This window comes from Sinocyclocheilus grahami, unplaced genomic scaffold, assembly GCF_001515645.1.
Source record: "Sinocyclocheilus grahami isolate Dianchi unplaced genomic scaffold, SAMN03320097.WGS_v1.1 scaffold158.1, whole genome shotgun sequence".
Classification (NCBI taxonomy): domain Eukaryota; kingdom Metazoa; phylum Chordata; class Actinopteri; order Cypriniformes; family Cyprinidae; genus Sinocyclocheilus; species Sinocyclocheilus grahami.
Genome location: NW_015505337.1, coordinates 1,199,332 through 1,224,974, shown reverse-complemented (window position 1 = coordinate 1,224,974; position 25,643 = coordinate 1,199,332). Strand labels below are relative to the sequence as shown.

At 37.7% G+C, this 25,643-nt stretch overlaps 1 protein-coding gene across 1 annotated transcript in view; it reads right to left on the bottom strand.

Annotated features, from left to right (window-relative positions):
* Window positions 1-5,137: 5,137 nt before the first annotated feature.
* The window catches only part of LOC107592788 (alpha-(1,6)-fucosyltransferase-like), a 104,628-nt gene continuing 84,122 nt past the window's right edge, over window positions 5,138-25,643 (bottom strand). The window contains exons 3-10 of the mRNA XM_016282353.1: window positions 23,121-23,239; window positions 19,662-19,824; window positions 17,039-17,153; window positions 13,238-13,475; window positions 9,759-10,005; window positions 8,861-9,037; window positions 7,788-7,938; window positions 5,138-6,453 (exon numbers count right to left, since the gene is read on the bottom strand). Of these exons, the coding sequence (XP_016137839.1) occupies window positions 6,121-6,453; window positions 7,788-7,938; window positions 8,861-9,037; window positions 9,759-10,005; window positions 13,238-13,475; window positions 17,039-17,153; window positions 19,662-19,824; window positions 23,121-23,239 (1,543 nt within the window). The 3' untranslated portion in view covers window positions 5,138-6,120. The remainder of the gene's footprint in view (window positions 6,454-7,787; window positions 7,939-8,860; window positions 9,038-9,758; window positions 10,006-13,237; window positions 13,476-17,038; window positions 17,154-19,661; window positions 19,825-23,120; window positions 23,240-25,643) is intronic.

The window sequence follows — 25,643 nt, the reverse complement described above, 5'->3', positions numbered from 1 at the left end:
AAACACACTGTTGCAGCCAACATGCAAACTAATGCCAATGAGAGAGAGAGAGAGATAGAGGGTGACGTGGGGGTCTTTGGCAGTTAATTGAGGCTGCAGGCAGACAGGATGCTAATCATTCTAGAAAACCTATTCTAGAGGCAATTCTTCAATTCCTGCTTCTACAAATTGTTGCCCTTCATTGGAGCACTTCATCTCCTGCCTCCTTAAGAATTACAGCTGCTGTTTTGTAAATATCCAGTTAGTTTACCCAAAATTGAAACTTTGCCCATTTATTCACCGTTATGTCATTCCAAACCTGCTGCTCTTTCTTCTGTAAGACACAAAAATAGTTAATTGGCATAATTAAATCTTACTGTGAATGATTTATCCATGCATACTTTTCATTTTTAATCAAAATGTCATAATTTTTTGATTAAATGACTTCTCTTTGGCGACGTATACCAGATTTATTCAATCATTTCTTTTGCATAAACCAGTCCCTGTCTTCCAGTTGAACGCAAGCTCACATTCAGATCTGCCTCATAACCAAGTTACCGCCCCTAAATTATTATTATTTATTTTTTAAAATAATCTGTTTCATGCAAGTTACAATATGGAAGAAAAGATCTGTTGCAGTATACCACATCTATAATGCCACAGAGGAATGATATCATTGGAATCACTTTCAGCTATTTTTTCCAGGTGACGAATGACAAAAACATGGTTAGACAATCATAAGCTATCCTGCTTTAAGAGCTTGAGCATTTAAAGCAGCAGATAACATAGCAGCTTGCACTTATAATAAACGGATGCTAATATAGTTATAGTTAATAATTGTTCTTGGTGTAAACGGGCCTTTATGGAATTCAATTTCTGTCTGTTCCTCAAGCAAAATTATCACATGATTTCTATAATAATATGGGCCACTTTTATGAAACTTTTAGGGAATTTTTGTAATTTTTGAAGTTTGAGAGCCCCTATTCATTATATGGAAAAGTGCAGCATAAACATTTAGCTAAATACCTTCTTTTGGCTTACTTTTTAGTCTTAAAAAGGCTTACCTTAAGCACACATTGACATTCAGTAACTGAGTCGTGATTGATTTAGGAAGGAATTATACTGTACCCTCTTCCCTTCAAATCTCTATTCTATAGTCCTGCATCTAGAGCGGAAAAAGACAGATGGAGAGGGAGAGACGAGGAGCGGCTGTAAAAGTAAAGACGTTTAACGTGTGAAGAGATAAGAGCCGTGGCTGCAATTTCTCGGCGTGTCGCGGCAGAGATGCAACCTCTTAATCACCCGAGCTATCAGATCAGCCCAGCTGCTAACAGCGCTAAAAGCCCAGACGTTAGAGGACCAGAAACACACTGTTGCAGCCAACATGCAAACTAATGCCAATGAGAGAGAGAGAGAGATAGAGGGTGACGTGGGGGTCTTTGGCAGTTAATTGAGGCTGCAGGCAGACAGGATGCTAATCATTCTAGAAAACCTATTCTAGAGGCAATTCTTCAATTCCTGCTTCTACAAATTGTTGCCCTTCATTGGAGCACTTCATCTCCTGCCTCCTTAAGAATTACAGCTGCTGTTTTGTAAATATCCAGTTAGTTTACCCAAAATTGAAACTTTGCCCATTTATTCACCGTTATGTCATTCCAAACCTGCTGCTCTTTCTTCTGTAAGACACAAAAATAGTTAATTGGCATAATTAAATCTTACTGTGAACGATTTATCCATGCATACTTTTCATTTTTAATCAAAATGTCATAATTTTTTGATTAAATGACTTCTCTTTGGCGACGTATACCAGATTTATTCAATCATTTCTTTTGCATAAACCAGTCCCTGTCTTCCAGTTGAACGCAAGCTCACATTCAGATCTGCCTCATAACCAAGTTACCGCCCCTAAATTATTATTATTTATTTTTTAAAATAATCTGTTTCATGCAAGTTACAATATGGAAGAAAAGATCTGTTGCAGTATACCACATCTATAATGCCACAGAGGAATGATATCATTGGAATCACTTTCAGCTATTTTTTCCAGGTGACGAATGACAAAAACATGGTTAGACAATCATAAGCTATCCTGCTTTAAGAGCTTGAGCATTTAAAGCAGCAGATAACATAGCAGCTTGCACTTATAATAAACGGATGCTAATATAGTTATAGTTAATAATTGTTCTTGGTGTAAACGGGCCTTTATGGAATTCAATTTCTGTCTGTTCCTCAAGCAAAATTATCACATGATTTCTATAATAATATGGGCCACTTTTATGAAACTTTTAGGGAATTTTGTAATTTTTGAAGTTTGAGAGCCCCTATTCATTATATGGAAAAGTGCAGCATAAACATTTTGCTAAATACCTTCTTTTGGCTTCCACAGAATAAAGAAAGACATACATGTTTGGACTAGCATAATGACAGGAAAATGCTGACAGACTTATAAATTATTCATGTCTAAGACATATCATCTACAATGTTTACAGCAAGGCCCAATATTATCTGTGCTGGAATCAGGCCAACCCAAGAGGCACCAGACAACAGATCCAGTCTTCTGATAGCAGTATTCTTCTGAGAGCCTCCAAGAACAACATGACATCCTGTTGGGAGAGGGAGCTTATTTTTCTGTTATATTTTCATAAGTGTATATGCATTCATTGGTCATTCAATTGTAAATGTCAATTTCGTTCAAATACCTGTTTAGAGTGTGCTGTGGTTTAATTAATGAGAGCAGCGTGTGACCTGTGCGTTCAGGAACACCTCAGAGAAAAGCACAGTCTGTTTAGGCCACCGCTGGGAACTGAACTGTTTCAGAGCTGTAATTTGGGCTATGACGCACACTCACACACACATACATCTGATTTGTAATTAAAGGGGTCATATGACGTTGCTAAAAAAGAACATTGCTTTGTGTATTTGGTGTAATGCAATTTGTTTATGTGGATTAAGGTAAAAAAAACACATTATTTTCCACATACTGTACATTATTGTTTCTCCTCTATGCCCCGCCTTTCTGAAACGTGTCGATTTTTACAAAGCTCATCGTTCTGAAAACGAGTGGTGTGCTCTGATTGGCCAGCAATCCAGTGCGTTGTGATTGGCCGAATACCTCGAGCGTGTGACAGAAATGTTACACCCCTTACCATATTGTGATGCTGTGTCTCGGTACGACGAGACAAAACCAATAAAACCCATTATAAATGAGGCATTTGTTGCATCCAGTGGGGACATAATTACGGATTATAATGACTTATACACTGTCTTTTTACGCGTTGCATTGCGCCTGCGTAAACATAAAACCATGTCTACATTTGTGATCAGAGAAATGACAAACAACAAGCGCTACTCTACACTGCTCAAAACTCGCGTTTGAATAATCAGTGGCAAATTCTCTAAATATGAAAACGTACTTACAGGCTATAAGTCAGAACAGCCGGCATTGTAGTCTACTCTCCCAGGATCAGGAAACAGTCCTCCGTTAAATGCATTGCACACACGAATATTTGGGTTGAACTGTTCTGGAACAGTGTTGTAAATACAACTTAACCATTGACTTCTAGTTGTGTCCTCTTTTGGAAGGCCAAACAAAGTAGTTTCGCTTTCACAACGAAACACAGCGTCTCCACGACATGGCGGCAGCAACAATACTACAGCGAGAATCAAAGTTACGTCTTCTTTCTTTGCGTGAACATTTGGGCGGCGTTATGCAAATCTTCCCACACAGTGACGTAGACATGTGGGGGCGTGTTTAAACGAGGCGTTTTAGGAGGGCGTGGACAAATCTTAACTTTTATAAAGAATATCGCTTTGGGTTTTTAGACTTTAGTCTTTGCAACTTTAAGGATCTTATCTATTCACTAACAGTTTGTAACACTCCAAAGGGAAAGGAAAACTTGAAATCGCATCATATGACCCCTTTAATTGTTGACAGGACTGAAAATCTCATCTCTCCATGGTACTAAAATTGCATAGGAGGTGGCACATGTAAACCCACGTTTGTTTTGTTAACAGGGTGGTGACTTTTACTGCATTTAGCCTATATGGTGCTAACATTATCTATACCTTAACCCTACACTGATATGTGACCCTGGACCACAAAAGCAGTCAAAAGCAGGTATATTTGTAGCAATAGCCAACAATACATTGCATGGGTCTAAATTATCAACAATTATAACAATTTTTTTCTTTTATGCCAAAAATCATTAGGATATTAAGTAAAGATCATGAAGATATTTAGTAAATTTCCTACTGTAAATATATCAAAACTTAATTTTTGATTAGTATTAATAGGCATTGCTAAGAACTTCATTTAGACAACTTTAAAGGTAATTTTCTCAATTAGATTTTTTTTTTGCACCCTCAGATTCCAGATTTTTAAATAGTTGTATCTCAGCCAAATATGGTCCTACCCTAACAAACCATACATCAATAGAAAGCTTATTTATTAATGCGCAGCGAACACAGCGATGGGATAAAAAATCACCTGCTGGATGTCACACTGAAAAGTTGCGCAACTTTGTGGAACAAAGAGCGACTCTCGCATTGCATGACGTGTAGACAACTATCGCTTAATATGGGACCGTTCACACGTCACAGATTTATCGACGGTTCGATTGTGAGTCCTGTAAATTATACAGTTGGTGCGATTATAAAATACGGATGTGACTTTACAGTATGAACGGTGTGTAAAAACAACAGCTCTAAAATAGAACTGAAAAAGTATTCCACTACTGAATATAGTCGAAATATTATACAAAAATATATGGACATTTTTACGCCTATATAGCCTATCTTGGTGACATTTTTCTGAGGTGAAATTGAGGGTCTACTCAGTGGCTGACTGCAAATGCCTTCAAAAACACTTATGGTTTTCAGAGGAATCATAAAACTGGCACAAACTAACAATGTCAAGCTGTGTCAGTGCAATTATTAAATAATAATTAAAATCTACTAATCTAGTATTCTAATTTCAATGAAACACTATGGGACTCCCCAATTTGTGTCCTGCAGCCCCTCCTCAGTTGGAACACTGTTGAATATAGCCACATAAAGACTCAATTGTCCTTAAAGAATAGCCAACACACACAAAATCAAAATACAGACAGAAACCCAATTTGGCGGATCAAGTTTATTTGATCTGCTTACCAAAGAGACAATGCCCGCAAACATAAAACAATGAACAACTCCTTCATGATTAACTAAAATGTATAATGACAGCAAGTGTCATTGTTACCATAATTATTCTTTCTCTTACCATCATCATCATCATTATTATTAATAATATTAGTATCATTATCTTCATATTAAGTGACATTTTCTTATGTTTTGTATTTTAAAATGTAATAACATGAAATGATCCCTTAAAAAACATGATGGACACATGGCTGTGGATAAGACACTAAGTGGAAAGGAGGGGAGGAGTGTAAATCTGCATGGAAAGGTTGGTCCGTAAGGCTCCAGAGTCAAAACTCGTCCCGTTAAAAGTGAGTCAATCGCCCTGATAGGCACCGTTTTCCAATCCGCACACACAAACACATGATAAACCTTACAATGAAAATAAAAACAGCATAAGTCACATTTAAAAGCACAGTATGGCAGTGGAAATTAATAGCTCATGGGTGTGAAGAGGAGTGTCAGTTGGCGTAGTGATGGCATGAGAGAAACGAGTTGAGTGAGGCTAGAGTAAAGGATGCCATCATTGTGCACAAGGAGGTATAAGAGCATAGGAGGACGAGAGTAACCCAGGTTTATGATTCCTTTGTCATGATCAGGTTGGAGTTGCAAAGTCACTTCTTCCAGTTGTGTTCTTAAATAAACATATTCAGTTCCCTTCATTACCCGGAGATTAATTAGAAAGTACCTACAGTACAGTGCCTTCCGTTTCTGTTGCCTTGAGTTCATCCTCTTTGCTTTTTGTCTTCCACAACCCTGATTGCCATTTCAGGGAGACTCCAAGTCCAAGCACCAGAGTTAGGAAGGTGTCCCAAAACCCTGTGAAGAACCCCTAGACAACACACACACCGACACACCTACACGAACACATTCATACACACTCACACACAAAGTGCATTCCCATACGGGTGGTCCAGGGTTTCCTCATTTCATAAACAAGAATATTTGCACTGTCTTTGTCTCAATCTACGGCGTCTTAAGAAGTTTGTCCGCTTCTGGGTATGTGGGATACTTCACTGTCTCAATCTTCTCTTTGACTTTATAAGAGGGGTAGAGGCCTGTGCGGCCTGTTTTGCGGTTGATGCCCTTGGAGTATCCATCCCAATGGTTGCCCGCAATGCCGATCACATCTCCAGGCTCAAGCGGGATGTCGTCGCTATTGCGTGGTTGGTGCGGGTAGATAGCGATCTGGTTGTGGGCATTCTGCCCACCGAAGTAGTAGATGTCATCGAGGGAATAGAAGAAGGAGGAGGCGTCTGGGTGGAGTGTCTGCATGATCTCGTAGGCCACTCGACACACCTGCGCACAATGGAAATGAAAACAAAGACGCGTTCACAAGTTGAGTTAAGAGGATATGCAGGTGCACCTGACAAAGATGAATGGACTTTACAATGGTTAAGCGCTACTCAAGAAAAGCTGAAGTGAAGATTGAGGACTATTAGAACAAAGTAACCACAGACTGCTCATGACCAGTCTAGAGCATACAGCACATAAAAATGTCAAGATTGCAGATTTCATTGCTTGGATCTGACTGGCTGGCCTTTCTGGGAGTTTTTAATCAGTCTGTCAAAAAACAAAGTCTTGTTTTCAGTGGATCAGCCTGTTATAATGACGGATTCAGAGGAGCCACTGGACAAAAAGTTGCCTTTCTAAAGCTGGACACGCTGTAAGATTTTGATGGTTCTTTACCATTGTTGATAAGTCTACTACAGGGGTAGCGAACCCTGCTCCTGGAGGGCTACTGTTCTGCAGAGTTCAGCTCCAAACCTAATAAAACACCAGAACTTGGTAATCAAAGTTTTCAGGTTTTACTTGAAAATAAAAGGCAGGGTGGAGCAGGTTTTGGATTGAACTCTGCTGAAATGTAGTCCCTCCAGGAGCAAGGTTGGCTACCCCTGCTCTACAATATGACTCGAGTGAGATCTTGGTTATACGTTTTAGTACACTGTGACATCCACGTATTTTATGTCAAAGTGTACAATATATATTGTAGCAAAGACTGTGATCCCAATTGTCCTGTTAAAAACTGTGACTTAGAAGACTGATCATAAAGGCGACAAGTCTTCAGCCAATGAATATGTCACACTAAACAATCAAATATTGGTGATTAATATTATACAAATATTATTTAATATAATTGATTTTGCTGGCCAAAATCGACAGCCAAAAACTGCACAGTGGGAACCTGCACAGTGTGAAGTGGGCGATTCCTGGCCAGAATAAATGGGCCAGACTTTCAGCCGATAGTAAAACATTTGGATCGGCAAGACTACTGATTGCCAGACATCATGTCTGGCATGAAAACTTAAATAACAACCCACAAAGTCTGCATTGTACTTGTGAGAGTACTTGTGAAGAATACGACATGAGTCTATCCATAAAAAAGCTCAAATTTAACAAAGTAGACTGTAGAAGAAAGAAATGACCAAAAACCCTAAAGCAAATCCCCAAAATAATGTTTAAAAAAAAAATTAAGGGTTATCATACAGTCAAGTCTTAACCCCATAGAAATGCTGTGGGAGGTTTGGGCATTTCATACAAAAAAACCCTCACGAAAGTGCAAAAAAGGGACAAAAAGTTAGTGTAGGAGACGAACAGAACAAAAACTTCTACAAAAGTGGGTCAAACTGTACCTGTGAAGAAAAGGTGCACACTAAGTAGTTGGTCCTGGAGAGGAAGTGGATATCCAGGATGACTCCTCTCAGAGAGTTTTCAGTGTAGCGGTTGTGCAGCCCAGCCGACCATGAAATAGAATTATCACTAATAAATTCATAATCAGGATACCTGTACACAAACAAAAAACAAAAATGGGTTAAAAGGTCCTCCCTGATGGCACTCGTCTTGCTGTGTTCCAAAGCCTGGTCTGCAGCCTAACTCAGGCACGTTCATGATGTCAAGGCTTTTCCAAACAGAGGGCAGCACTGAATGCATCATTTGCCGATAAAGGAATCCCAGAATGCACTACATGCTCAAATTTTCATATAAGGTGGTGGAGGAAGAATGGGAAATGAACAAATTAATAAAAATTTGGTTTATTTAATTAAAAAGTAACAATATCACCCGAAATGTGTGTGCTTTGTATTTATTTATTATTGTATTGAGTATTGAGCTATTAGCATAACAACATGCTAACGTCAGATTGACTGTGACCGTTCACATCAAGAACAACACTTGTAAAGATAACTACTGTATACGGACAACTATATTAGCATTCACTAACACAATAATGTTCTGTTTTTTTATAAGCGTGCACTGCAATTATGTCATCTGCCATTTTGAATGCTCAAGCTCTTTAAAGACGGGTGGATTCTGATTGGCTGATTGTCTGTTTTTATTGTTTACCAGCTGAAAAAAAAAATTCTGAAAGTGATTCCAATTATATTGTTCCTCTGTGTCCTCACTGTTATAGCTGTGACGTGGATTATTCTCAGAATAAAACAAATATTATAAGTTTTATTATAGTTATTGTCCTTGGTGTGAGCTACAACGTTGTTGCCTTGTAAAGTGTTTAATTTCAGTCATTTGATGATGTTCCATGTTGGTTCCAAATTATGGTATTAACAATTCTAAGATAGCTTCTTATTATTTTTGTCGAATATTTTCCAGTTAATTGCCTAAAGGTCCTTAGAAGATCAATTCAACCTGCCAAGCAACACAGCATGAGATATTAAGACTTGTTTTCATAGACTGTATAAAGTGTGCTCACTTAGACTTGGCCTCCTGCAGTAGAGAGGGGTCATCAGTGGCGAGGTAAACCCGTTTCTTGTCCACATGCATGCGCTGGGCCAGACTCTGGTAGTGGTCCTCAACGTGCACCATGTACTCTTCTATGGGGTGGAATGCTGCCTCCGTCCCTACCTTATCTGTCCGGCGCACATGCACCCTGGAGAGAAGAGCAATACCTGGGTCAGCCTGATTGTGTGTGTCCATGTGAGAAAGGGATTCAATGTCGACAAAAGAACAGGAAAAAATACAGACCAGTAAAATTTAATTTCTTTCTATTTTTTTAAACAGGTGTTTAAAGGTTTTGCGCTTTGGGGTGCCGATTTTCTGAAAATGCCAACCATTATGTGTGTATGTGTGAGAGTAAGGATGGGCGGCTGAATAAAGTAAGAATGGTGTGTGTGTGAGAGAGATAGAGACAGAAAGATGGCTGTGAGTGGTTGCGCTCCCAGTAGAGAGCAAAGTGGGTGTAAGTGGAGACTGACTGTTGGAGCAGTGGTGGTTTGTGTGAAAGGGTCTCCCTCCTCCTTTTCTACCCCTCCCCCCTCTCTCACACATAAATACATTCAAAACCTATCTGTGCCTGTCTTTCCTAAGCTTGAGGTTTACATCACAGCACACACATTGGCTAATTTCCATTAACTTCTATTGTATTTATACAGAACTTATGTCCATTTTTATCCCCTAAATAAATAAATAATAAATGTAATATATACATTCATTATTAAAAAATTGAAATAGACAAATTTATTTAAAACAAATAATATAGTAAGCATAGTACATTCTGTCTCAGAAAGCTCCACTAATAAAATACAGTGAAACATGTAGCATCTGAGTGGTTTTGATGGACTGATGTGATGCTTTGATGTGTAATGTCTCACCCTATAATGGGATGCTTGAAGCCCAGCTTGGTGGTGGTCTCTTGCATTTCCTTCAACAGCCAAGCCTGAGGGCGGATCAGGTATTTGACAAACTGAGACACCCACCATACAGGTGGGTCTCCATGAAGCCTCTGAAGCCGGTCCGCAAGGTCTTCAGGGATGGCCAGGGGCAGGTACGGGGGACGAGGGTGCAGGCTGTCCACGATCGGCAACTCGATGACCTGAACATCCCGATCGTTTGCTTCACCTACAGACAATGCACAAGACAATGAGCGGAAGGAATGCACTGGAGAAATTAAATATTGTGGTATGGACTGTAAATTGGCCAAACATGCTTTCCCAATATGAGATTAATTTACAATTATCAAGTCAATAAAGCTTGACGGAAGAGCTGCTTGCACAGAATAGAGCGTGGGGCTAAAAACACGAGAGCAGGAGAGGAAAAAAAGACAACCATAGGCCATAAACATACTACACGTAGGTATGAAAACCGATACAAATGCTTGGTGAATACATTAAAAGCAGACGGCAATCTGTGCATACTTTACATTACATTACGTTAATGCCTTTGGCAGGCAGTTGTATAAAAAGTGACTTACAGTGTGTTCAAGGTGCACATTTTGCCAGTGAATATATACGCCACATTCTTCAAGAATGTTCTCGCATTAGTGTGGCGGCAACAAACCTCAAGGGGGTGCGATGATGGAGTTCCCTTCAAATGTCTGTGCCATTACAATGGATGTTATTAGGTGCGTACATTCACATACAAGAGCATGTTTCAGGCCTTAGGGATGCACAATATACTGAAAGCCATAGTGGTGTTGGCCAATATATGTGTGTGTGTATGTGTGTATATATATATATATATACTGTATATATATATATATACACACACACACACACACACACACACACACACATACAGTATATATACATTATAATATTGGCCAACACCAATACGGCTTCCAGTGATAGTGATGCCTAAAATGTAATTTACATATATATCCACAAGATCCGGATCAAAAGGCGCTAACTACTGAAAAATCCATATTGTTCAACCACTAGCATGATGTAATGGAAAAAAAAAAAAGATTATCAGAAAAAAATATCTTCAAAGAGTGCCAGGTTTAAATTATGCCTTATGCAGCATTAAATGTTAAAAAGTATTTTTCACACAAAGAAGTGTTGGAGAAACTCCCTAGCCATTCTTATATAACCTTGCTATTAGGCTCTTTGCATGGGGATGAGGTTTTTCCAGCCCAGCACCCCTCATTGCACTGATAAACAAAATAACTCTCTCTCTCTCATCCTCATTAGAGCAGCAAGAGAATCTAAATTACATCTTGTCCTTGCATCCTGATGAATAAATTGAAGGGGGGGGGGCTTCAGGGGAGGAGGCTTCTTTATTATTTTTAATTCATGCTATCTGTGCGCGTGAAGCGCTGAAGCGACACTGATTCATTTTAATGCTGCGTGTGTTTGGATGTGCATGTTGCTGGGGGTTTTTTCTCTAAATGCCAGCAGGATTATCCTGAAGGATTTGGTCTGCCCTTTGACTCCGTGCGTGTCATAACTAGAGGCATTAACAGGGTTATGTTATGTACATTATTGAGAACCGTCTCTCAAAAGCTCCACTACAATTAGGCTGAGTTCATTTGGTGCGTATATTATGAGAATTCAAGATGTTAATGGTAATGTGTGAAAACTGATGGCATGGCGTTAGCAATACCAAGGTCATGGGTTCAGTTCCCAGGGAATGTGAAAAGCAGCGAGTCCCGGCCCACTCTGAGCTCAGTTTTGAATATATTGTAAGTTGCTTTGGATAAAAGTACCTGGCAAATGCATAAATGTAACGTAATGAGTTGGAATAGCATGTTTAATATAACCCGCTTGCTCAGTCTCCATCTCTGTCAATCTCGCTGGTCCATGGAGTGCAGAAACTCAGGCTTTAGGGCGAACTAAGAGAGACTGTGTCCTCTGGGAGGAAAGAGTGATGGGAAAGCGCTGCTTTGTTTTGAGGTCATTTCTTTCATGTTTTAAAGGCAGTCTCTCCTTCCCCTCCGCTTTGCTTTTAGAGCACAGCAGGTTCACTCCAGCTGTAGACCGATTCCTCTGAACACTGGGTTTAGCCTATTAGACAGACTCTTACACTGGGCCAGTGTACATAAAAATTACCATTAGTATGTTTCCAAAATGAACAATTAAAAATGTCCATTATTGAATAAATGTTTGTGAATCTGTTGCATTTATGAAAAACAATCCATTGACCATTACTCAGATTGACATTATAGACCAGCAAAAACGCCAAAAAAATCATATGACTATGAACTGAGAACAAAAATGGAAAAATATTAAATTATATAAAATAAAAAAGTGCATCCTTAATCTCAACACAAGAAACAAACAGATGAAGTGTATCTTAAGGTCCCTCATCACAATTTTACCTGAACATTACCTGACTGAATGTAATTGACCCTTCATCAGGAGTTTGATTGACAGGCGATCTGATCAATCATAATGCAGAATCTGCCATTTTATTAGACAAACTAACTAGACAGGAGAGTAGATTAAAGTCGGTGGACTTGAACTTGAAAAACAGTGTGTATTGACATCTTTCCGCGGTTGAAACAAGATACCCTCTGATGTTCATTCATGTTTATTTCATGCTAAAACTAGTAAAGAGGAAGATATTATCGATTCACTGAGGCGCTATAGCGATCTGTCACGACACATTAAAGAGCCACAAAATGGTATTAATTGTTTACATTTTTTTTTTAAATGACAAAATTTGAAAGCTGAGAATTTGTTTCATTCCAAAAGTAACCTGCTGTCTTTTCTGTCCACTAGTTGTCAGTTTCCTCTTTGCTCTGCAATGTATTTTACACTGTGTGCAGAACATGTTTTTTAAAAATGTAAAAATAATCCCAGTGCAATTCTAAATGATAAAAACAGCCTGTTTAATTCTAAGGATCAGAAAAAGGAGGATAGATTTCATTTTATTAGACAAACTAACTAGACAGGAGAGTAGATTAAAGTCGGTGGACTTGAACTTGAAAAACAGTGTGTATTGACATCTTTCCGCGGTTGAAACAAGATACCCTCTGATGTTCATTCATGTTTATTTCATGCTAAAACTAGTAAAGAGGAAGATATTATCGATTCACTGAGGCGCTATAGCGATCTGTCACGACACATTAAAGAGCCACAAAATGGTATTAATTGTTTACATTTTTTTTTTAAATGACAAAATTTGAAAGCTGAGAATTTGTTTCATTCCAAAAGTAACCTGCTGTCTTTTCTGTCCACTAGTTGTCAGTTTCCTCTTTGCTCTGCAATGTATTTTACACTGTGTGCAGAACATGATGTTTTTTAAAAATGTAAAAATAATCCCAGTGCAATTCTAAATGATAAAAACAGCCTGTTTAATTCTAAGGATCAGAAAAAGGAGGATAGATTTGAGGGACATGTGTGTTACTGACCAGACCAGTGTCCAGTGGAGGCCCCCGTGCGGTCAGTGCAAGTCTCGCTAACGGGTTTAAAAACAGTCTCCCATCCGCCGGTGGCGTAGCGCCAGTTCTGCGACTCCAGTATGAGGGTGCGCTGTGTGCCATAGGCAATCATGAAGCAGTAGACCACATGATGCAGCTGGCAGCCATAACCACAACCCTTATTGATGTTACACACCAGCTTGCGAGCCTTGCTGCAGTCCTGAGGGTTCTGCAGATACAGATCAGTAGAGAGAGAGAGAACTGAAGAGCTTTCTACACATTCAGTGGACACTTTTAGACGAGGAAATCACACTTAAAACATCTGGATTTCATTACATGTGTAGAAATACAGTTTGAGGCTGCTGTATATGGCATTTTTATAGCTCAGCAGGTTCCTTGATCTGCTTGATGTCAAAAACAGCACATGAATTTGTATTTGACAGCTCAAGTATGACTTCTGTACCGTGCTGCTCATGGAGACATGTGTGCAGTATTATACATCTTTCTAGACCACCAGTAAGATAAAAACATGATAGAATACAAACAAACAAACAGAGAGAACCAGTTTTGTCAAGGTTTTTGAAACTCTCCAATCATCTCACGCATGAAAATATTTTTAGTATGTGCTGGAGGAAATGATAAATTTGGCTCTGACACCAGAAGAATATAATGTCTGAATGATCTTGGCTGGATGAAAGAAGACGAAACAAACAGGACGGAAAATGGTCCCTCCATCTATCGCTGTTTCTCTCGTACTGAGACAATAGAGAGGCGAATGACTGGAGTAAAGAGAAAGAAAGGAGCAAGAGAGAGAGCATTGTAGATAAGAGATGGATGACAGCAGTGTAGTGAGACAGACAGAGGACTGTCATTTCTCATAAGAGACACAGCTTCTTTGTTTTCAACCTGTCTGTCTCTCACACACAAAGTAAAATACACTCCATCACTTTAATCACACTCCAGCTCTCATTACCGCTCTAACCTGTCTCTCTGATGGAGAGCACTGACACGAAGCTATTAGTCAAAGTTAACATAGTACTAGTAGCACAAAAGTTTTCCTCTAGGCCAAATGACTAGGTTATAATACAGAGCAGTGTTTCCCAATCTTTGTCACCCATCAGTAAGGCCAAATACTTACGGATCATCAACATAAAAAAAAATCAGAAATGGGCTTCTTTTGCCTCATATTACACTGGTTTCATGTAGCATTATCATTAGCATTAATAAAAATGACCATAATAACAATGATTCATATTTGACACATTTAATGGGATAAAAATTAGTAATATATGAGTTGTTGTAATTAGCCTCAACATTTAAATATGATAAAAATGATAAATGGATAAACAAAAGCATTGATGAAATGCATACATACAGTTATATTTTAGAAAACAGAATAAGGGGCAATAGTCTGTTTTATTTTTCCATACTTATCCAGAAATGAAAATGACAATACTTCCATACTTATCCAGAAATGAAAATGGTGTATAACTGGAAAAAAGGGGAATTTTCTGTATTAAGATTATAGTAAATAAACAGACAATTGAATTTTCATTATTTCATAACAATATTTTACCACAAAAAAACACATTGTCGTTCGCACAAGTCATTCAAATTCTAACTGCACCTAAACCCATATTTAATTTTTTTGTGAATGAGGAGTGTCCATTTTAGCATTTATCTCATTTGGCTAGCTTCTACTGAATGACTTGAATAACAAATTAATTTCTACCTACTATAGAATTTGATTGGACATATATGGCCTTGAGCTTTAAAGTAAATTATATTGAAAGCCTGTTAATAACTAAGCCTATTAATTAAAAAGATAAACCTATTTATTTTGTTCTCCTATTATATAGCTGTATTTTATTATTTGCACTTGGCATTGCATACTGTATGTGCGACCCCTTTTTATTTCATACCACTGCTTTTATGAAACTTAAAGATAACCACAAATATGCAGTTTCAAATATGGAGATTATCAGGTAAAAGCATCAGTTGTCTAAAGCCACAATGTGTTGTTGATATTCCAACTGCAACTTCAACTGGCGGTTTAAAGTCTTTCTGCAGGAGACGTTCAGGCTGCGGGTTAAACACACAGAATCAAGCTGAGCTCTGCTGATTACAGCCTGTGTGCTTGTGCGTGGCACTGCATTGTGTTGCAGCTGAATGTCAGTTTAGTCTCCAGTGTGGAGTCAGCGCAAAACAACCGCCCCATCCCATCTCAGAGAGAGGGACAATATACTGCTGTCCCGCCAACTGCAATATAATCACCCCTCTCATTGATATATGGGGAGAGGGAAGGAGGAGGAGGAGGAGGGTGAGTGAATGAATGTGATCTTGTTCAGCCATAGACTGTATTCAAAACAGAAGCAATATTTAATTTGAAGAACAAACAAAACATGCAGTCAAAACCGAGGTTTGAGGGTTGGAAGTAGTGCCAAATGCTTTAGACATGGAGGGGGACCCCAATATCCATAAGAGCCACACAAAATAGGTTGTTCAATGAAAATTTCTCACATTTTTACATTTAATCCGGCCCAATCTTGAAAGTTTGGTTTTATTTTTGCATAGAAGTAGAGGTCATTGAATATGTCATAATGTTGAGTACTTCCATCCCTTATAGCAGTTATTTGTTCATTTCAAATTAAAAATAGCATCCAGTGGTTGTGAATGAATGTGTTTTTTAAACAAATCATTTAAAGGGGTCATATGATGCGATTTCAAGTTTCCCTTTCTCTTTGGAGTGTTACAAGCTGTTAGTGAATAGATAAGATCCCTAAAGTTGCAAAGACTAAAGTCTCAAACCCAAAGAGATATTCTTTATAAAAGTTAAGACTGGTCCACGCCCTCCTAAAATGTTTCTCCGATCACAAATGCAGACATAGTTTTATGTTTACGTGGCGCGATGCAACGCAACGCGTAAAAACACAGTAAGTCAGTCATTATAATCAGTAATTATGTCCCCACTGGATGCTACAAATGCCTCGTTTGTAATGGGTTTTATTGGTTTTCTCTCGTCGTGCCGGGACACGGCATCACAGTATGCTAAGGGGCGTAACATTTCTGTCACACGCTTGAGGTATTTCGGCCAATCACAAAGCACTGGATAGCTGGCCAATCAGAGCACACCTCGCTTTTCAGACCAATGAGCTTCGTAAAAATCGACACGTTTCAGAAAGGCGGGGCATAGAGGAGAAACAATAATGTACAGTGTGTAGAAAATAATGTGTTTTTTTAACCTTAAACCGCATAAACACATTGCATTGCACCAAAGACACAAAATAATGTTATTTTTTAGCAATGTCATATGACCCCTTTAAGTGAACAGATCATTTCCACATACTAACACACATATTTTGTTCACTGAAGTATCTTTGTTTTAAAGAATTAGACTGCTATCCTGCCTTCAAAGTCATGAGCAAATCACATTTGGAGCCTTAAAGTAGCACTTTTATTACATTAAATTAAACACTCTTTCAAGAGCCTCTTATTAGAGTTTTAACACACAAGTTTTAACAAAAAAGAATGCTCGTTTTAGTCTTCTGTGCAATTCTGTTTTTTAATGAATTGGTTGAGTAAATGATTCAGTGAATCATTCATAACAGAAAAAGACTTACTTATAATTGTCAATGAGCAAAATTATATAAGGCACACTGAGTGAATCGGTTCACAAATATGAAAGAATATTTTTAGTTAATATGACCCAAAAGATTTGAGTTAAAATCTTCCTAAAGGAAGAAAAAAAGGAAAAGGAAAAAAACAAAAGCATGCGTACTGTATGTGGTATACCTGTAGGTACGTGATTCTGTTCTGTACTAGGTCAGACAGTTCTTTAGCTTCTTTCTCTCTCCAATCTCCAGCACCGTCTGCCTGGCTCAGATGATACAGGTCTGTCATGACGGACCTAAAGATTACATAAAGACCACTGTAAAACACAGCTCAAAACTCCAAACAACTGCATCACACCATTTCTGCTAATTAAACCAATTGATTATGGCTAATTACAGAGCATTTTGTTAAGAAATAATATCAAATTATTTTTACAGTCACAAACTAAAGTCAGCCTGGCCTATGCACTGTTAATCATCCACACTACAATTAAAAGCGCTCTAGTAATGACTTCATATTATAGCTTCTGTTCAGCATTACATGGACGTCTTTTTTCTAAAGTGCGAGCAAACACGCTGATCTAAACATACACACCCATTAAACCCCAGTAATGGCATTACTGCCCCATGAGATTACATGCTGTTTAGAAAGAGATTAGAGATGGAGAGAATTTTTCCTCTTTAATAAAATGTAGCACATTTAGGACAAGTGAAAATGAGCTTGCACAAAAAAGGAAGTAAAGTCTGCATATATGTTAAACCCCAGTAATGGCATTACTGCCCCATGAGATTACATGCTGTTTAGAAAGAGATTAGAGATGGAGAGAATTTTTCCTCTTTAATAAAATGTAGCACATTTAGGACATGTTAAAATGAGCTTGCACAAAAAAGGAAGTAAAGTCTGCATATATGTGCATTAGGGCTGTCAAAATGGCTGAAAAACTAAATTCGAATTTTGTACTTAAATATTATTAAAATTCGAATTATATTCGAATTTAAAATGCATAATTTCAGTTAGGGTGAAGAAAAGCTTTTGGCTTCTCTCCTGAGGCCACAAGAGGGCGCATCGAGCAAAATATTACTAATGCACGTTTATTCAAAGCATGAGATAACATGACTATCTGTGGAAAAAAAGTGCATAATGTTTAAAATAATGTTTATATACCAATTATAATGAATTAAGTTGCTTAAACAACTATAAACAAAACAGCATCATGCATGTATGCATCGTTTAATACAAAGGACCGAAAGCCAATCACACAGAGTACATTTTTCATTTAAAAACATGAGATGCAGTGGGGTGGGGAAAAAAAACGCCATAAAGTCTTGAGATATGTTTTTTCAAAGTTAAACATGCATTAATTTTACATGGCTTTCTAAACATGCGGCTCTTTTGTGCAAGACGCGAGTGCAATGGTGATAGATGTCCCTCTAGAAAAAGCGATAAATATACGTTCTGTGTAAACGGCTTGGTTTTAGTTTTGATCAAAACAAAACGTAAACAAGATCTTCTCTGCATTGATGTTCTCTTTTTCAGCAATATTTTTTATGAACAACGCAGCACCAATGCATCTAGTGGGTTCAACTGGATAGGCTGACAAAAATATTATAATGCAGTGACACATACATCGTCATATGCATCTCGTGCGCCACTGATAAGGCTGTCTGATGCACACCTAAAATTCGAATGCAAAAACGTTGGATTTTTATTTTAAATTCTTTAAAATAAATTTGACAGCCCTAATGTGCATTATGGATATGTATTCCTCCTCTACGCTGGGATTCAAAAGTATTAAACAGTTATTCATCTCTTCTATTGTACAACTAAATGTTTTGAGACCTTGGATATTTAAAATGTGGAGAAGAGGCCCCTGAAGTGAATTTCAGTTATTGGTATAATGTAGATTTGATGAGAGTTGTATAGGGACCAGCTAATCATTTCAAATGTATCCAGGCAAAGTGTTTATATTATGATATCTCCCTTTTTTTTCTTCTTTTTTTTTTTACATCTACTGTTACATTTTATGTTGACTTAATAATTAACAGCCATAATGGTTCAAACTGGTAAGTTATTTTAATTCATTCATTCAGTTGAGGTATTTATCGTAAATTGACAGGATGCTGTGTTTTTATGTTTAGACAAAAATATGACCTTAAAATTCTCTAAAAATCAATTCCACAGAGCAAATATAAATAAATAAGTTAATTTCTCATACTGGTGAGAGCAGTTTATTTAATTGGAAACACATTTACACTACCGTTCAAAAGTTTGACTAAGATTTTTTATTTTATTTTATTTTTTACAATTAATACTTTTAAGTAAGAAATTAAGAAATTGATACTTTCTTCAGCAAGGACAGTAAAAACTGACAGTAAATACCTTTATAGTGTTACAAATTTGTATTTCAAATAAATGCTGTTTTTTGAACTGTCTAGTCAACAAAAAATGCTGAAAAAAATCACAGTATACACAAAAATATCAAGCAGCACAACTGTTTTAAACAATAATAATAATAATAAGAAGAAGGAGAAATGTTTCTTCAGTAGCAAATCTGCATATTAGAATGATTTCTGAAGGATCATGTGATGCTGAAGACTAGAGTAATGACTGCTGAAAATTCAGCTTTGCCATCACAGGAAAACATTTTTTAAATATTTATATATTTATTAAAATAGAAAGCTCTTACCACCTCAAACATTTGAAAGGACGTGTAGCTTTATAATGCAGACTTATCTGCTGTATCGGCCAATGTCATTATGAGTGAATTCCTTATGTATACATATACTGGATTTGTGTATATAACCTCTGCTGGTGTCTAAGGTCCTGCAGGAGTGTGTCCACATGTTTCTGTAGTGCTCCAGTGTCCACCAGTGCTAGTTTCTTCAACTCACTGCGAACAAAATACCACAGTTCCCTCACGCCGTTCTCCACCTTCCTCCTTAGCTCCTCCTGGTCCTTTCCTGGACCTGCACACACACACACAAACAAACATTCATATTATTTCAGTGCTGATTGAATTGTTACTACAGAGATGAAAGACCAATATAAATCAGCCAGGTCCACTAAATGGCCTATATCTCTACATTTTGTGATTATTGCCATCAGCCGATAACCATTTTTACCTGTCACGAGACAGATAATGCACCTAGTCAAAACCTAGTCTGTTTTCATGTCTTTGAGAGAATTTTGAGTCAGTACAACTTCAAAAGTGACAGCAAAGATATTTGTTACAAAAGTTTTCAATTTCAAATAAATGGTGTTCTTTCGAAATTTCTATTAATCAAATGATACAATGATCAGAGTTTCCACAAAAATATTAAGCAGCACAACTACTTTCAACCTTGATAATAAGAAATGCTTCTTAAACACCAAATCGGCATATTATTATGAGACACAGAAGACTGGAGTAATGGCTGCAGAAAATTCAACTTTGCCATCACAGAAATAAATTACGTTTTAAAATATGCTAAACTAGAGAACAGTTTAAGTTGTAATAATATATTTCACAATATTACTGTTTACTGTACTTGTGATACAACGAATGCAGCATTGCTGAGACTTCTTTCAAAGAAACATTACAAAATTTTACAGGCCCCAAATTTTAAATGATGGTGTATACTGTCATTTAATTTCAACAATTCTGAATACGTAATTGTGACGAGAGGGGCGGGGCCGAGAGCCGTGGGAACGGAGCGAGGCCGGTGGAGTAATTGCGAATGCGCGACACCTGCGCCACTCACCGGTCTCGAGTCTCACGGAGGAGCTCCGGAAGGATATAAAGGAGGAGTGATGACAGGGAAAGACGAGAGACCGCATTCGCAATTACTCCACCGGCCTCGCTCCGTTCCCACGGCTCTCGGCCCCGCCCCTCTCGTCACAGTAATTTTCTCATTTATATAAAATCAAATATAATAACTCTGCATTATATACCATGCTGTCTAGATACCTCTATTGACACCATTAATAAACTCATATCACCAGAATTGAAAAAGGTGCAACAACTAGCATTTGGGGAATTATATACATGGATGGAGGATACAGTGGGTATCACCTATATCACTAAATTACATATTGACGTGCTGGTGCCGGCAATATGACAGAATGTATGTGTACTGTAGACTGTATATGTGAGTGAATGCACAAAGATGTGTGTGGGATTAAAAAGCGGTGTTATTCAATAAGGGTATCAGTGGCTGTAAGACAATCCGGCACATGGCTGTGATCCTCTGTGTGTAGTGTTCCACTTGTTCTTCCTCTCAAAAGATCATTCAGTGCAATACTATAAGGACTGCTGACCCAGAAACCAGCCACAGAGAATGTGTGTGTGTGTGTGTGTGTGTGTGTGTGTGTGAGACAGGTTTAAAGCTTAATAGCATCATAAGTTAACCAGTATCCCTGGATCATCTGCTGGTCCACATAATATATATAATGTATATGCGTGTGTGTGTCTGTGTAGAAAGAAGGCAAAGGTTGGCTAGAACAGTGTTTCCAAACCTTTTTTCAGTCGCGGCACCCTTTGGAAATTTTAACAAATTTGTGGCACCCTACAAAATGTATTTTGTCACAATACTTGAATTTCTAATTTCGATATGATACCTTGAAAAGTATAGATATTCGGTGCAGCAGGGAAGAACTGCAGAATATACTGTAATACAGGTATTTGTAATATTATTACCTATTATTATTATTTATATTTATTAATATATTATGATTTTTTTTGTCCATCAATGGTGGCAATCAGTAGGCTAATTTCTAATGAAGAGGCCAATTCTTTAGTCGCGGCACCCTTTGGAAATTTTTACAAATTTGTGGCACCCTACACAAAATTAATTGTCACAATATTTGAATTTCTAACTTCAATATGATAATTTGAAAAGTATAGATATTCGGTGCAGCAGGGAAGAACTGCAGAATATACTGTAATACAGGTATTTGTAATATTATTACCTATTATTATTATTTATATTTATTAATATATTATGATTTTTTTTGTCCATCAATGGTGGCAATCAGTAGGCTAATTTCTAATGAAGAGGCCAATTTATATGACAGATTTTTATGTAGGCTTTTATTTATATGTAAACATTGTTTAATTACCATTATAACTAGCTATCTCACAAATTTTTGCTCAGTGTATTTTGGATTTTACAGTGGGGTAATTTTGTTGCAGTAGCACAAGATAGCTTGATTTCAAACTCTGAATTGAATAAAAAATAACAAGTAAGCAGTCAGTAATAAAATAAGAACAAATAAACAAATTACTAATGATAGCACAAAAAACAATAGCAATACATATGAAATAAATTGCTTTTTAGTTTTTCAGGTAGGTCTAACAGTAGGGCTATTAAGAGATTTAGCTGTTTTTTTTTTTTACCAATTATATCCAAATAATGTTTAGTCCTAGAAAGCTATTATTATCAGAACACGTGAGGATAACATAGCGGTTAGCAGATCAATGAATGAGAGGGCAGCGTTACCAGAGTTGCCCATATACCACACCATGTTACAACACAGTAGGGCTATTGCAAACAGAAACAATACTGTACTACATTGATGTTTCCTGTCGGCTCAGTTTTTGAGTGGACTTCGCTGTTCCGATGAGCATGAACGGTATGGAGCCAAGGAGCGACTGAGTGGAGCGCACACGCATAGAGCAGGATAATATGCAGAGCGTCACACCATGTGAAAGTGAAACCTGAGTGGATGAACAAATTTCGGCGCATCTCTAATTATTGGCGACATCAGAAATGGATATTATACAATAGATGCTTTTTTGAACATTTTAGCAATTTAAAAATCTTAAAGGATTTTTTACACGGCACCCCGGTTGGGAAACACTGGGCTAGAGGACAATTTACACAGACTCCCTGTAGTGATACGACCGTCCTTGACTGTGAAGACTCTCATACACACACACACACACACACACACACACTTTTCATCCATATTAAAAGGTTCCTATTAATTTGACACGTTTCATCTTTCCTTCACTCAGAATGAACAGCAAGCCATTACAGCACATCTGAAAAAGAGCTGTCAGCCCTCACATGCGTGTGTGTATGTGCATTTTCTTAACTACACTTTGGGATGTGCAGAAGTTAACTAAATCTGACAAAGTCTTCAAAAAAGAATTAATGACTTTTTTTGGTTTAGCCACTGAAAATTTTGGCAGGCAATTGTAAATTTTAACATTTGATGTTAGCATTACATAAAAACTACAGAATTGCATAGTTCATTTAGATAATTGCATATATTTACACACCATCAGCAGGGAGGCTGCGGTAAGAGTTGATTTTCTCCTTAGCTCTAATCAGTTGTTCTTCAAGGTTGCGTAATTTACCCACGACTCCGGGACCACCATCGGCCTGTCCTTCAGGTAACCTGGAAGACAGAGCGAGAGAGAGACATGTTAGCATGACCATTGCCTGGGGAATCGACATGTTCTTACGCTGTGCGTTAACGCTTCTGAACATTCAAGCTCGTGTGAGAGTGAACGTGTGGTTTACTGGGTCAAGGTGAATTGTGGTTGGCTAATTTCCCAGGGGTCTTTGCTCCTTGCTTCCAGTGCCAATTTAATGCAATGATCAGTTGCTGCAGCCACTGCGGACAATTCATTTGGTGGCAGGCGCTATTCATCACACACAGACACACAAACAGTTGACCGAAGCCTGCCCAGCGAGGGCTCCTGACACACACATTTTCATCTAATAAACTTCATTACCGACGAACATCCCAAGACCTGAACCTCCATCATTCCCTGACACTCCTTCAGAGAAATCTAGTTCATTTATGAGATGACTTCCTTTGGTAGACAACAGATCCTGCATATTCTCTCTCTCTCACACACACACACAATATTAGTTTAGCTATCGAAATACTAATTCTATTGCTTTTATATAAAGCTAATTATAATTTCAATACAGCAGGGTTCTCAGACACTGAGGGCCACCAAGTGTTATTCTTCATTAGGTGCCAGAAGAACAGGTACAACAAATACAAGTGGTTTTACAACCATGAATTTTAACTACATGCAGTTATTGCTACATTTATACATGTATTAGTGAATAGGATTGTTGTGTGACTCATCTCTCCCTCTTACTTGCATACTGCACTGCTTGTTTAGTGGACTAATGATGCCTTGAATTGCATTGCTAGGGAACTGCAATATTCTCCTAGCAGATCAGGCAGGTAGTGGTTACATTAAGAGACCACAAACCTCAAAAGCTGCATGACTCTCAAAAGTAATTTAAATACACATAATATTTAGAAATGTTTAAGAACAAAATTTTACAGAAATCTTAAGATCTGTTTTTGACAAATATTGATCTCACACACATAGCCGCGGGAACGTATTTTGAGCAGGGGGGGCTGAGGAAACAAAAAAAGGGGGGGGGGGGTTGTCGGGTTTTCCTAGGGGCGAAGTTATATGTGTGCAATACACGGGCTTTGTCCTGTAGTCGGTGTTACAAGAAATAAAAAAATAAAATCAATTTAGTTCAGCTGGACATGGGACGCTACAGTTCTGAGGCGCCGCGCGTCTGTTCCAAGCAGCTCGGAGGCACAGGAGTCACGTGACGAGAGTGAAGCGAAATGACTGGTGGCGGATCCAAAAGCGCAAGAGAACTTTTGTTAATAAACGTTTCATTTCTTCGTTTAAAATAACTGAGTTTGTCTTTATTGTTGCTGTGTTTTCATTAAAAAACAAAGAAGAACCACAAACTAAGCATTCATTTTAAGTAAGGGAAACCTTATTTATTTGGGTTACAACGCAAGTATAGGCTCCGTCTTCTTCAATTTGTTAATAAGAGTTAGAGGTTTAATAATGCGAATTTGCCATTGTACTACTTTATGACTGATCTGTTTTAATAACAATGAACCACAAACTACGATCATTTTAAAAGGGGAAATCCATTATATTTGCGTTACAAATTTTGTAGAAATATGTGAATTTCTTAATGATACTATACTTCATTGTGGGCCTATGTTTTTTTTTAATGAGCCACAAATGGGGAAAATTCAAAGACTTTATTTTTATGTTACAACGCGGTTACACCAAGTCATCAGTTTATTCGTTTTGTTCAATTTTTATGTTTAATATAAGCTAAGCGACTTCATCATTGTACTATTTTATTGTTGATGTAACGTTTTTTTTTGTATTATTATATATTGAATCAACCTTTAAGCATTAGTTTTGATCCACGACAAGATAACGTTAAAGATCAAGATGTGAGAATGCGACATAGTTGCTACTGAGGTAAATGGACTCTCTCGCTCTTTCTCTGTTTCTTTGTAATAGCTGTAGACATGCTTGTTAATTCTTAATTTGGGTACAGACGTGTTATAGGGGGGAAAATATGATCAAAAAGTCATGGCAACAAATGTTTAAAAAAAATTTTTTTTTTTTAAACAACTTATACACAGTCAAATTGATTTGACTTAACTCATGTTTTACAGTATGACCACAATAAAGGGCTTGTTAGAGTAGCCTACCATACTGACTGGATAATCAGGAAGAATAGTTAGAATTAGAATTAATTATTGTTAGACTACTAAAACAAAATTAGATTAATGCGTATGCCTATTGCTGGTTGGCTGCCCACTAGGCATAGGCTCCAGGTCTGCTTCCTTATCGCCAGCTCAAGGCTCGGTCTCTTTTTATTTTTTTTGGGCTTTGCGAAAAAATCAGAAATGCATTTTGCGCCATGCTGAGTGGTGTATTTTTAAATCTTCAAAGACGGATGCGGACGTAGTGACGTCACGCGACAATTTCCCCTATGATTTTAAT